The sequence below is a fragment of the Pocillopora damicornis genome, chromosome 11, assembly GCF_964200805.1.
Source record: "Pocillopora damicornis chromosome 11, jaPocDami1.2, whole genome shotgun sequence".
NCBI classification, from domain to species: Eukaryota; Metazoa; Cnidaria; class Anthozoa; order Scleractinia; family Pocilloporidae; genus Pocillopora; species Pocillopora damicornis.
The window spans coordinates 2,252,244-2,266,979 of NC_142680.1; the positions used below are offsets into that span (position 1 = coordinate 2,252,244).

General features: G+C 39.8%; 2 protein-coding genes across 4 annotated transcripts; both read left to right on the forward strand.

Annotated features, from left to right (window-relative positions):
- The first annotated feature begins 1,158 nt into the window (after positions 1-1,158).
- Positions 1,159-8,070, forward strand: LOC113682925 (L-rhamnose-binding lectin CSL3-like). Its single transcript, XM_027200111.2, has 5 exons — positions 1,159-1,530; positions 1,759-1,838; positions 2,750-3,009; positions 3,412-3,699; positions 7,940-8,070. The coding sequence occupies exons 2-5, from the start codon at positions 1,784-1,786 to the stop codon at positions 7,958-7,960; spliced, it is 624 nt and encodes a 207-aa protein (XP_027055912.2). The 5' UTR covers positions 1,159-1,530; positions 1,759-1,783; the 3' UTR covers positions 7,961-8,070.
- Positions 8,071-9,606: 1,536 nt separating this feature from the next.
- LOC113682935 (L-rhamnose-binding lectin CSL3) lies at positions 9,607-12,297 on the forward strand. 3 transcript variants are annotated; one of them, XM_089187043.1, is made up of 5 exons: positions 9,607-9,676; positions 10,048-10,131; positions 10,600-10,847; positions 11,227-11,529; positions 12,169-12,297. In XM_089187043.1, the coding sequence occupies exons 2-5, from the start codon at positions 10,080-10,082 to the stop codon at positions 12,190-12,192; spliced, it is 627 nt and encodes a 208-aa protein (XP_089043169.1). In that variant the 5' UTR covers positions 9,607-9,676; positions 10,048-10,079; the 3' UTR covers positions 12,193-12,297. The 3 variants fall into 3 exon arrangements, with proteins under 3 accessions (XP_089043169.1, XP_089043170.1, XP_089043171.1); XM_089187044.1 differs by having other exon boundaries at positions 10,059-10,131; XM_089187045.1 differs by lacking the exon at positions 10,048-10,131.
- The last annotated feature ends 2,439 nt before the right edge of the window (positions 12,298-14,736 follow it).

Here is a 14,736-nt window from a genome sequence, read left to right on the forward strand (position 1 = left end):
GAAGACGAACAATACCCTCACAGAGAATGCTTCGACCAGCTGCGCGTTTAATATTTAGATAGTTATGATTGTTTAATGAAAAAATGTTGAACTTTTCATTTGAGCTTTTTGTTTCCAACTGTTTCAATCCTGGAAATCCTCGACAATACTTCCTAACGAGTCGAGGTCGCAAAATGTTGTTGAAAATTGAAAAATTACATTTTCTGTGTTTGTCTGAACTTGTTGTTCACTTCATCGTTGATCTTTATTCATTTCTTTCTCATCTAACTTGAAAACCTTTCTTTTCGCGATACGGCTTGAAAATATTTATGTCATTTACAAAAAAGATACAGGAAAAAGGCACGAAAACATGATATACCAAATCGTAGTTTCGCACTTACTTGATTCGTTGACGTGAGTTGGCTAATGGTAAAATTAAAAAAGAAAAACCCCAGCAATAACGAGTGGTAAGCAACCTTCAATCAACGAAAGAGCGCTGCATTGTGTACAATCACAACAATCACATCTGCAAAGTAAGAGCGAGGGGTCAAAAAAGAGATAGTAACTAAGCATGATTTTGTTTTCTCAAAAAGTCACCGCATAGTCAAAAATTACTGAGTTTATCTCCTCTCACGAAAGGTCAGATACAGATCTTTGTAAAAAAGCAACTTATGATCCAGCAACAGTCACGCAAAAGGACACTAGAGATTCACAGAGCAAGAAACAAACCGACTTAGAGTGCATAGACGCAGTGAAACAGATCCTTCTCGATGTCGACGCAAAGGACCTCCGTTTTCATTGAAGTTCTAACCAGAAAACAAGCAGGCTGCAGAGAAGTATCAAGGACGCTCGTAAAATAAGAATTCAAGATATGTCGTATCTTACCTCCTAGTCTATTTTTGGCTCAGATATGGCATCCGACAGCGAAAAAGGAAGATATTAGGTTCGCCTACTCCTACGTGACCCAGATGTTTCTCTACTTACTCTTTAAAGAAAACGACTTCCGCCATACGATAATTTGTACTCCTGTGGCGGTCATTTAGACAGCAGCTCGTGTTTCTACTCAGTAATCAGACTTTGAACAGAAATATCAGGATACCTGATAAAAATATCTTTTCAAAGTGTCTTGAGTTACGTTATGGTCTTTTGTGATGACACTTCACAGTCAGCTATTTATTCATCTGACCTAAAAACGCATTCCAGCAACTTCGTATGAGGAAGAAGCTCTTGAATCATAGGTCTGAGCGACAATCAGTTTTAACAGAAAACTTTCCATCAGTCAATTTTTATATTCTATGGCACAGTTTTTGTAAGTCTAGTGCATTGAGGGTCCTTTCGATAACATCTGAATTCCGCGGATATGGCACGAAACAGATGACCCTGGAATAAACAGTTAGCTCGTTTTCAGTTCCCTCGCACCTTTTCCGAATCAGGAAAGAATCTAGGTATCAGTTTACAAGGACCATAACTTCTTCGCCAAGTTACTTCTTTGTCCATAATAGGACAGAGTTTCATCCTGTCGGCACTGCAAAAATTTTCAGGCCTCAAGAGGTAAGAGAAGCTAACATAGAGATGTTAAAGTTGGTTTAAAGTTACTGCGTAGAGTTTTTATTTTTATGAAACTTTGTAAACACTTAGCAGTCTTAAAGTTGTTCGTGAATAGGCTGGTCACCTCATAATGATGAAAAATTGAGCTCTGTGGTGTGTCTATATCACCACCCGAACATGGTCAAACAAAATAATTCCAGAAAATATCCTATCATTTCTCTCCTGTTTTAGTCTCAAGGTTCGTTTCGGAATAACGATGTTACGTTTGCTGGTAATTTTTCTTTTCCTGGCGGTGAACTTTTGCTGCACAGGTAAGGGTTGAATTTTCTGTTTTGATCTCACACTTGCGGACAAGACTCCGATGAATTTGGGGGTGTAACAACTCCGAAGTTAGCGCAATAGTCTACCCACTGAATTTCAACAGTGTTGTATAACTGAAAGATGGCTGAAATCTGTTCAAGGTTCCCCTCACAGTCTTCAACAACAGTATTTTCCACGGCTAACAACTGTGAAGGAAAATCACTTTCATTTCAACGTAAAAAAAATACTTAAGATCATGATTGCACTGTGTATGATAAAATGGTCCGCTAAAAATACTGAGAGATAGAGATTTTATTGCATAAAACCTCTCTGAAATACTTGAAAATACAAACAGCTGCCCATTGTTCTTGTCGTATCATATGATCTTCTGATTGAAATCACAGAGTTACTGATGCCACTGTATCGAATCGGTTCTTTAGTAACATTATCGGATGTAGTTGACGTGGCAGAATATCTGATTTACATCATAATTTTTACCAAACTTTCTGGAACTTTGTGAAGACAACGGAGGCACGTAAATGTGCATGACGCGTTGGTTACTTTTATTGCAAGCTGGAGGCGAGGTTCAAAGTTCATAGTTGGTTTTATCTGATGTGCTGTCTGTGTAGCCGTTAACATAAAGTGAATTGTAGTTTCGAAACTGTAACTTCGATTTGCATTGATCTTACATCTGAGAGTATTTTGAAGCATTAAAGACGAGTAAAGCAAGTATTGTGAAAGTTCTCTAGGTTTACCCGAAATCTATTCTCGCATATACCGAAAGTAAGGACGGATTTCCGCCCTCAGCTAGCTAAGCGAGAGTTCCGAGTTTAGTTCTTCCCTTCCCCTACTTAAGTAAGTTAGTTCAAATTGTACTGTTATCTACTGTAATCTATATATTTACACCAACATATATTTTAAGAGGGATACTGGGACCGGACCTGTGAACGGAACACGATGTACTTAAGCTGCAACCATGGGGTGATCGATGTTCGAAGCGCATGGTACGGACGCGACCGGTCGGGAGTTTGCTCGGAGAGGGGAAGTACAGAAAATACAAACTGCTACACCGGTGCTACGAGTTACGTCAGTGGCGAATGCGACGGGCGATCATACTGCAGCCTTTACGTTTCGAATTCAGCTTTTGGAGATCCGTGTGTTGGCACTGTGAAATATCTGACGGTAGGTTCAAAGTTCAAAGAACAACTTAAAGTATATGACTTACAGGGAGGGACTCTTCAGCCCAAATTTGCAAGTTAAAGCCCAATTGATGGGCGCTAGCAAAAGCCCTGGCCGTAGAAGCTCTTAATTTCTTTCGCAGAACATAAGTGGGAAAAAATGTATGAAAGCTTATGGTAAGTGTCCTGTGATAACCAATAGCATGTTAATATGACTAGAATAATGATTATATGACTTTCGAAACCAGTGGTGAACACCCAGTTTAACAATTTGATGTTTCGTCTGTTGTTGACTGTCGAATTGAAAAAGGTAGAGAAAGGAAAACTCTGACACCTGATCCTGTAACCTCCTGTCCTCCTTCAAAGAAGCAGTTGAGGTAAGTTTTGTAGTATTCTTGATCCACAGGTCTCGTATAGATGTAAAACGGGAGGACGACAAAGACTGAAGAGAATTTGCGAACGCAACTGGGGTGACATTCGTTGTTACGGCAGTGACAGAATCGATGTCCTATCGGCGTTTTACGGCCGCAAGACGGGTGGACACGTCTGCTCAGGTTCGGTATATACTACATCCTGCGAAACTTCAGCGTACAGTTATGTGTATCGGAACTGCGATGGAGATCAGAGTTGCAGTTTGCACGCAGATAACCACCACTTCGGTGATCCTTGTCAGGGAACAACTAAATATCTGGAGGTTAGTGAATGAAACGCACGCTTAGAGGAGAATTATTCAGAAAAGTCCTTATATTAGTTGCGCGCATTTAAGCAACCTTCTGACCAACCCCTTGCTGATTGTTATTCATTTGTTTCTATAGTTTCATGAGAATTGAAGCTTTTTATCCAATTAGGAAATTTGGTATTATCAGCTGAGTTAATAACGTAAATTGACCACCGTAAAGAGTTTTGAAGCGGACGTTTCAAGCATTAGCCTTAATAATAATAATAATAATAAATAAGATCTTTTGACAGGGAGCCCACGTCACAAAGTGTGGTTTTCAGTGAGGCCCTGCATAAATCTAACGTAAGGATAACAGAAAATATAAATATGGTTATCAAGAAATAGGATAAAAGGGTATAATCAATAGAAGAGACTACATGTTTTTAACAAGACGTCTAAAAACTGAAAAATCGGAAATGTTCCTAATGCCGTCTGGGAGAGCGTTCCAGTCATCTACTGCATGACAAACAAACCGATGCTGACCCCATGTACGCTTTGATTGTGGTTTACAAATGTTGTTATTAAAACGAGTGTTATAATCATGTATATCTTTAAAATGATTAAAATTAAAATTCCAATCAATTAGTCCATTCAAGGACTTAAAAACCAAAAATAGACGATGAGATCTTCGCCTTTTTTCCAATGTATCCCAACCAAGTAGATCAAGAGCTTCTGTTGCTGATGAATGCTTTGGCATATCTAAAATTAATTTAGCTGCTTTATTCTGGAGTAATTGGATCTTGTTCATCAGAGTGGTGTTGGATTTATCCCCCCAAGTCACATCTGCATAATCAAGGATTGGCAGCACCATGGCTTTTACAAAGAGTTCCCTTGTATTTCTTGGCAGAAGATGTTTTATTCTCTGTAAAACGCCAAGCCTCTGAGACACTTTGGTCTTAATGTAATCCACATGATCAGTCCAAGACAGATTCTCATTGATAATTACGCCCAGATACTTGAACGAATTGACTCTGTCTAACTCCTTCTCCTTGATTGTTAATGTGAATTCTTCTAAGGTGTTAAGTTTCCTTGGACCGCCAATGAGCATGAATTTAGACTTCGAGATATTTAGTGTAAGTTTATGCTCGTAGAGCCACTGAGTTAGCCTGTCTAGATCCTGATTCAACATGGTCTGTAGGTCACGGGCTGATTGAGAAGAGCAGTAGATAGCAGTGTCATCAGCGAATAAGGTGACCGTAGTGTTCCGAAGGACCTTGGGTAGATCGTTGATGTAAATGGCAAATAGTAATGGACTGAGAATAGACCCCTGAGGAACACCAACGGAAACCTTCCGCGCAGGAGAAGAGGCTTGACCAATCACAGTCTTCTGGTAACGAGAGGATAGGTAGGAATGGAACCACTCAAGATTCTTGCTGCGTAATCCTAGAGATTTGAGCTTCCCGAGTAAAATGACATGGTCAACGGTGTCGAAGGCCTTCTTCAGATCAATAAAAACTACACCATTTACTAAACCTTTATCCATATTACTTAGCACTTCATCGGTAAACTGCGTTAGAGCTAAAGCGGTAGATCTTGCACGTCTAAAGCCAAACTGGTTCACAGCAAGCAGATTGTTGGAGTCAAGGTAGCCGTAAAGTTGAGAATGAACAGCTCTCTCAATTACTTTACTGACCGTGGGCAGGACAGAAATGGGACGATAGTTATCTTTATCGGACTTATCACCTTCTTTGAAAAGAGCAGTCACTTTCGCACATTTCCAAGATGATGGGAATTGACCCTTCTCAAAAGAGAAGTTTATGATATCCCGCAGAGGTGAAGCAAGTACATTTGCTGCATCACGGAGTAAACGTGCACTAATGCTGTCTAGTCCTACCGCTTTATTGGTTTTCATTAGGCGCAGCTGCTTTTCAACAAAGGCTGACGTCACATACTTGAGAGAGAACGATAAGGTAGGAACTGCATCGTACTGAGTCGGTTTTAAACCACGAAAGGCCTTTGCAAGGCTCTTGCCGATGCTTGAAAAGTGATTGTTTAGAGTTTCTGCAATGCCTTTGGGGTCAGTCTGCAATTTTCCATGACCAAAAACTGCATTAATTTCATTGTGGTTAGAGGGAAGTGTCTCTTTAATTGCTTTCCACATCTTGGAGCTGTCACCTTTAGCATCTTCTATCAGCCGACAATAATATTTCGATTTCAGCTTCTTTTCCTCGCTATTCGCACAGTTCCTCAATTTTCGGTACATTTGCCAGTGATACTGCGAGTTCTTACACTTCTGAGCCTGTTTCCAGTGGTAATCTCGATCACTCCGAATTTCGAGGAGTTTGTTCGTAACCCACGGTGTCTTTGTCCCCTTCACACGCTTTGATTTTATCGGAGCGTGGTCGTTTGCAATGCTATTGAAAAGACCTTCCCAGAGGAACACGGCATCATCAACATCATTAGCACTTTCGATTATGCTCCAAGGTAAGTTGCTGAGATCACGCAAGAATGCTTCTTTGTTGTAGCTTTTAAAACAACGATACTCGAGCAACTTTGGTGGAAGTTTCTTTACACCTCCCTTGATAGTACAGAACACAATGCTATGATCGCTGATGCTTGACTGCAGAACATCGGACTGCACGACCCTGTGAGTGTTGTTAACGAACATCAAGTCTATCGTGGTGCTAGAATTCTCAGTGACCCGAGTAGGTTTACAAATAATCTGAGAAAGACTGTGTTGTAATGCAAATTCATCAAGTTTACGGCGTAACTGATTCTTGGTGGAATAATCAATATTAAAGTCACCCACCAAAACAATATCGGAGTTTTCAGTGTCGATGTAATTTAGCGAATCAGCTAGATTTGAAATAAAACCATCGATGTTCCCATCATCAGGTCTGTAAGAACAACACAGTATCATTCGTTTGCATTTAGGTCTCTTGATTTCTACCCACAGACATTCAAAGTTATGCTTTATGAGATCAGACATAACGACAAAGGGGATTCCATCCCGGACGAAAATTAAAACTCCTCCACCACAACTTTTGGTCAAACACTGTCTATCCTTACGCACAAGCGAGTACCCTGGTATCGTGATCTCATTGTCCAAAATATTTGGAGCTAGCCAGGTTTCAGAAAGAGTCAGGATGTCGAAGGAGTGTTTGTGGACGAGTTCCTTTACATGATCGAGTTTGTTTACCAAACGATTAACGTTTAAATGAGCAATCTTGAAACCCCGTAACATGCGAACGTCAGAATGAAAATCGTTATTGTCTGACCGTTGCTGAGTAGTAGTATTGCAATAAGAGTCATCTAAACAGCCTATGCCAGGAAACAGACAAGTAAAACACATCCAGGTAGAAGATTCATTAGTTGCGAGAGAATAATATTCATCAACGCCCATGTTCAAGCATTTAGCATGGTGCCATTTGTCGCAACCGTCACACTGAATAGCTCTTTGGTTTGAGCGACATCCTTTAGAACAAATAGCACACGGATCTTTCACCGGACCGGGGTTGGAGCTCACATCCCCGGCTAAGAGCAGTAAGTACGAGGCAGAAAGACTGACGTTAGCCAAGTAAATCGAAGCTTGAAGTTTCCAAGATGGCGACGAGGCAACACGTGTTGAGCGTCTTGGTAGACCAGAGTTTCGTCCAGGAAAGCTGGCAGAGTTTAAATTAAGGACCAGAAACAAGTTTCCATCATCAAAAAGCCTTTCGGGTACAGATGAGATGTTTAGAGATGTTGCAAATAACAATACTAGGACAAGAGACGCGCTACACCGAGAGAGCCAACCGAACGCCATTGTAGCGAGTATTTTCGTTGCCTTTCGTCAGAGTGACAGACGAAGGGCTAACGCTCGAAACGTCAGCTTCGAAACTCTTTACGGTGGTCAATTTACGTTATCAACTCAGTGGATAATACCAAATTACTCTGTTATACTCTCTCACTGACGCAGCACCACAATCTCTTTACAAACTTACCCCCTCTATTTATCTTAATCCAACTGTCTACCTCATCCAACGAGGGGAATCATAGGAATATTAAAGAGCCTTATTGGGGGGAATCAGGTAACTTTTAGCGTGACACAGCCGGTATCCGGCTAACACTACATAATTAAATGAATAGATTTGTTGATAACTGGATTCTTTTTGCCTTAGGGAATATATAGATAGAAACTTTCCACACTCATTCGCTGTTGTTATTTTCACAAGTCTTGGCAGCAGTAAAAAAGAAAATAAAAATGACGATTGCCTTTTTTTTCATTTTAATACAGGTTCGATACAGATGCAAGTGATCAAAAGCTTCAGCCACCCGCGAGAGACTGGACTCCACTAATCAAGAAATGATCCAATGTAGCTTGTAGAGTTCCTGTGAAAAGGATCATTAAACTTCACTTCAACTCCACGCTGATGAACTTTTTCTTTTCCTGAATAAAATTGGTCGCGATTTGAGGCTGAAAATACGGAAGTAAAGACGTACTTGTACGAAGATCTCCGCAATTTGGGAATGTTCTATCATTTTTATCAGAAGTCTTTGCCAAAATTTATAAAAGTGACTTTTCCTTAAATATAATCTGACTCAGCACTCCTGTCAATCCGGTTTCATCCAGTTGTGTGTTCGTCCGTCCCACATGGAAGTCCTCTTGATTAAAAGTTGAGACAACTTCATAAATCGAGTTTAACCCCAACCTCCCCTCACATGAACTGAAAATCCAATACGCCAATGGTTAATAATCGCGACAATACGCAGAGAACAACAATATTTTTTTCTATTTTGTTCACAACAACAAGGAAAACACAGAAGCTACATTTTTTTTTCACACCAACACGAAATTTTTTTGTATCTTATTGTAGACATGAAAAGATCCAAGATTGCGTGGAAATTAAAACTAAATCAAATTGTCGAAACGATACTTAACTCTCTACACTCTAACATCAATATTCATATTCTCCTCACTGTTCTCTTTGCATTTCCTATGGTGCTGACAAGGAGAATTTGTTTGAGAATCAGGAGTTTCTTGAATTGATGATCATTTCCTTTTTTCTCGTTACCTTTATACTTGATTCAAGCATGTTCCTGTAGGGAGAAATTAGAAACCAGTCACTCTCAGGGGTTAAAGTGTTCATGGGAAGCATCATAGATATTTTTTCAAGCAAATATTTCATCATGACCTTGGTAAAACGATCCGTGAACATTTAATTAATTATGAACATGTTTTTTTATTGAGAACACAAAAGATAAGTGTTTCATCTATAAATTCAATACAAGCCGCACAGCAATTATACAATAGTTGATTCTTCAACTCATTAAACTGGAGAGCTAAACGGGAAGTTGACAAGTAGTTTGCGGTGACACCCGAACCTCTGAATGTGCACAACTCCCTTAAGCGATTATTAAATTCAGGTCCATGCCTAAAAAGGCCGAAATACAGATAAGTCAGCATTCAAAAATACTTTTCCGAAGCCGACACTATTTCTGACCTTGAAAATTCCTATTACGAATGTTTCCAATTTATTTATTAGTTTTTGCTAATCAATTCATCAAGTAGTCATAATGACAAGACAAAAAAACAAACAATAATATTCCACAGGTATTTTTAGATAAAGCAATTACATAACAGCCACATGTGAGTATTTCCAAATTTCCAAGTTAGTTTTTGTGTAGTGACTCACATCAGTGTATCTTTCCTCAAAAGAAGAGTTTTTAGAGAATTCATACAGTAAACCACTAAAACAAAATCTTATCGTATTAGTGCGTGATATGTGTACGTGACTTTGCAAAAGTGACAGTGTTTATACGAAACATTTAAAGATGAATTATTTACTTACGTGGAAAATGATAGACAACACTTTAGCTTAGATGAGATTCCTTCTATTTAGAATATGTTCAAACAAAGCCCTTTGGTAGTCTTATAAAGATGCATACAAAGTTTCTCTCACCGCAGTGTCGTTAACGCATTTGACTACGGATCAAAAATTTCAGGGACTCAGAGGGAAAACAAAGCAATAAGGTGAGAAGAGAATTCTTCACTGATTAAACATTTCACCTCGAGCTAAATGAACTTCGGCTCAGAAAAACTTGATCTAAACTTATCCGACTGGAAAACTACGCAATAAAATTTAGACAGCCTTATCACGAAGTCTCAAACTTTCAATCTATACACAATAAAAGGCATTACAATTGGGAACAAAAAAAAGGTTTGAAATGTGTCTAAAAAGATGTCCTTCCACAACTGAAGACATTGCGAAGACAGTATTCTTATTTCCAAGAAATAAAAAATTATTATCGAATAAATTTCACTGAACTCTCAATAATTGTATATATTTGCTCTAAGAAGTGTAAGAACGCTTTATGATTTTCAAAATCAGAGGTTTGTTTTAGATTGCTTTCAGGTTCAAGTCGTAAGGAAAAAAATGTTGGGTTTCTTGGCTCTCTCCCTCCTCACAGTGGCGTTTGCTAATGCAGGTATAGTTTCCAGAAAAAAGGCTTGATATTACCCCTCGTCTTTTTAGTGATCTCGGCCGCTCTTCGAACTCACGAAAATACACTCCAGATCTCTTTAGAAAGAAATTATGGACACTAAGGAGAGGCCTTAAAGTTTTTCAGGATTCCAAGAAAAACATAGCCGAGATATAATACCAAGGTAATATCACAGAACAGGTAATAAGAAACGTGGACGGGCTCAACTTAAGAGAAGGAACTTTTAACGGACACATTCGTGATAAATTTTGACATGTTTAGTCTTTATCTCAGTTTCCCTGCTAGGAATTCAAAATTTTACTTACAATGCACGAGAATCATCGTTGTCTATTGTGGCCGAAATTCATCAATCAGAAAATAAAGTTTTTCTCCTAATTTAAACAAAGATGAAAAAAGATTAATCTTGGAAACGTTAAACAAGCCCCTTAGTAATGGTCTCTCTTTTTGTCACAGCGGAAAAGACAGTTTGCGAACATAAGCACATGACAATTGACTGCAGAGGGTTAGACATCAATATTCTGAGGGCATCCTATGGCCGCACCCAACAAGGTGTCTGTGGTCGCGGAAGAAGCACAAACTGTCATGCTGGTAGCTCCATGAGCGTCGCTAGATACGAATGTCAAGGACAGACGAGATGTACTCTGTACGCGAAGAACGAAGCGTTTGGTGACCCCTGTGTTGGAACCTTCAAATATCTAAAGGTGAGTTCAGCTCGAGGAAGGACAACTTAAGACTTAGATTATAAATATTCGCTCCAGTTCTTATGTTGCAAATAATAGCTAATATATTTTTCACATGTAAAATTCAATCGATATGGATCACTTCAATACTTGCTTCCAGAGATTAATGTTATTTTTTTTGCAACTGTGAAATTGTTTAGCTCATGGTAACTTTGATACAAGTGACCTAATTAGTGTGATTATTGATTGGTTACCAGCCAGCCAATCGCGACTCAACCACAAGCATTTTCCGAATAATCGTTTAAGGACATTGATCTTTATCCAGATCTTTTACTAATATCAAACTCGTTCTGTTTCGGTAAAATTTGTAAAAATAAGATGTTCCTATTTCCATACACAGGTGAAGTACGAATGTGTGGAAAAAACTGTTCTTTGCGCTGAGAATAAGCTCGTTCGCATCTGCGAAGGACGGTCACAGCACATTTCGTGCCCCGCCCCGAAGAAAATCGATATCATGTCGGCGAATTACGGTCGTTTAACTGGTCGGCATATCTGTTGGGGACCAGTTAAAACCACAAACTGTGGAGCTGCAGGGTCGATTGATAAAGTGAGGAGCAAGTGCCAGGGAAAGCGAAGCTGCTTTTTGCAGGCAACAAACGGCCAGTTTGGCGATCCTTGCCGTGGGACAAAGAAGTATTTGGAGGTGATTATGATTTACTGTATTATTTTAGATATTATCAGTCCTCACTAAACAAAACTTTGATCTAAAAATTACCAGGGGCGTATCTTTTCATGGAAAGTGAATGATTGATCAAGAAACACACTACCATGCCCTTAAATGCTGGACTGAACAGTTTTGAACGACGGCAACATCACATTCCCCCCCCTCTCTCCATTTTACACAAAGAAGTTTGCCAGAGATCACCATTTGAGTTAAAGGAACTGCAATCATGCATGAATTACATTGAACACAGATACAAACATCCTATTTAGCCCACGCTACTTAACTAACGTGGGTTCTTCTACTCTCCTTCCAATGTTGAATGTAACTAATACCAATTCCTAGTACCTGAAATTGTTTTGCCAACTTTGCGCATTACAGGGGGTGGGACGAAATTCACGACTGGCAAAATTCCCAACCGTGGTAATCAAGGTTGTAACTCATTCAGTGTGCGGAAAATTTCATTATGATTAATTGGTCTTCAAAAAACCCACACAAGGCAAGACTAACTACTGTACAACGACCTTGAACTTAAGCAAAAAGCTAAACAGACTAAAGCATGAACAAACCTGGAGGACATATAAAAGAAACTAACTTGCAATTAATCGTATCGTTTCACAGATCAGATACAGATGTGACTGGTAAAGGATTCCACTGAGTATTCCAAGCGTCAACCAGTGAAAACAAGTGATCCCATGTAGTTTGTGTAGTTTATGTATCAGGGACCATTAAAAATAACTTTCGACGCCATTGAATGTCTCCATGTATTCGTTCCTTTGTGGAAGTATTGATAGCGTTCCAGCGGGCCCCCGTTATTAGTGTTTTACATGCCCGCTGATTTGGGACGAGTTGGGGAGAGGTTTACTGGGATCTGGCACTAACAATTTCCTCATTATTAGTGCCAGACCCCTCAAGGCCCTTGCAGACCTCTCGCTCGCTTGTACTGTTCAAGGCCTCACATTCCCTGGCGTGCACCGATGTGCCACTAATCCTTTAACCCCTAAGAGTGTCTCGCATCTAATTTCTCCTTACCATATCACTCCTGAATCAAAAAATTGAGGTCAGGAGAATAAAGGAGCTGATCACCCACCAAAGAAGCTCTTAATTGTTAGACAAGAGAATCCCGGAGTGTTGCCGGGGGGATTCCGGTGGGATACCAGCGGAGTCCAAAGAGCACCACCCAACTTAGCATGACAGGATTATCTCAGTGTTACGGGGTACCTTTTCAGGAACGCTAAGTTTCCTATCAGTATCCTGGTAAGATCCTTTTGAGAATCCCACGTAGATGCCAGGAGGATTCCAGCAGAATCCCAGCGGGTTGCAAAGAGCTTTCGAACGGGGTACCTTTTCAGGGACCCAAAGTCTACGTTATAGGGCGCCAAACCAGTCAACATTCCCTTTGAAAACTTTGCAAACTGCATATGAAAACAGTTACGTTTCTAAGTGTTCTTACCTTAAAACAATATGTCAACGCCAAAACCGGGACGCGAAGTACGAAACATTGATCGCCGTGACGATTATTTTCAGCCTCTCACGCGGCCACGATCCCAGGTCACTCTTGAAGTTTTTCCGGGGAAGCAGGTTGTTTTTGAACCGAATCTGCCTTTTACCCCTGGTCTATAGTCTTCAGTCAGCATGTTATCCTCAGTCTGCACTTAACCCCTGGTCTGCAGTATGCAATCTGATATGTGCAGTTTGCCTTAACACTGACCGGTATAAAAAGTAAAAAGTTGACCCTATAAAAAATCGACGTGACCATATAGAACGTTAAAAGTTGACCATATAAAAACTCGAGTTGACCATATAAAAGGTAAAAATTGATCCTATTAAAAGAAAAAGTTGACCCTATAAAAACTCAAGTTAACAATACAAATAGGTAAAAAAGGTTGACCGTATAAAAAGTCGAACTGACCAAATAAAAAGTAAACTTGACTGGTTGGCGCCCCATAGTCATTCTTTGGAATTCATGCTTCACACGCGCCGGTTAAAGATGGCTGTGCATAAATTACAACCACAACAATAAGAAGGAGAATGCGAACTTTGGCCTGTAATCATCAAATATGCTCGTTCAAGGTCTCTTTTTAAAGCTCTGAAATGAAAATGCTCTGTTTTAATAAATACAAATCAAACTCGAGAAAAGTAAAGTAAATGGTTTGAACCCAGGAGTATCAGTAGTTCGTGTAGTGTGATCGTCCGGGTGAGTGTAGTTCTGAAAAGAACTGTTGTTGATGACTGACGTTTCGACTACCTGTGCGGTAGTCATCTTCAGAGTCAAGTGAAGAGTAGTTGTCAGTCGATGATGTTATAAAGTCTGGTCTGTTGAACGTGATTGGTCTGTTTAGCCGTGATGTGATTGGCTGGAAGACTCGTGTAGAGTTTGTTAACAGTCATTGGTCGGTTTCGATCCGTCTGTTGTTTGTCGGTCTGTTTGTCGGTTTGTTCACGTCGTTAATGAGTCGTTTGTAAGGTGCTGGTAATTGTTGAACTCGAGAACATTGAGCGAAAAAACTTCAAGTCATAGAATGTTTTCAATCATGCTTTGTAGTTGGTCTATAAGTCGAGCCTTCTATGCACAAAATCCAGCGGTAACACTCATTTCTTAATGACACACTTAAATTGACGTGAAGTTGTAATGAAGGTGAAAACGGGCCTTATAATGAGCGGCGAAATGTTTCACCGCGGCGCTTGTCGATATAGCTCAGTTAATTGTTACTAAAATTCACGGATCACGCATTAATCAACCACACCCTCTGGCATCCAACTCCTATGGTTTGAACTTTTGAACCGTATCGCCGGTTCAAAATCATCCGTGCAAACTAACAATGGGATTAGATGTTGCATGACAAGCAATTTGAAAACGAAAGTAGGGAAAACACTCAAGAGCTTTCAAACATTAGTCAAAAAAACCCACAGGGCATCTCTGATTAAGAGATCCTTGACAAGTAGCACGTACACAGTTAATTTGCATTCCTTAGGTTTGAGATGCAATCTGAGCATTACAGACGTCTTCAGTCTTTGTGCCGAGCTTTTCGCTTTATGACCGGATAAGTGTTTGCGTTCACCCTTTCTCAACATTTTAAAATTATTCATATAATACAAGGTGACTGGTATACTCTGTTGTTATCGTGATCAGGATACCGGAATTTGCAGAGATCTACAGGTTATCTACGACGAGTTACAATATCCTGT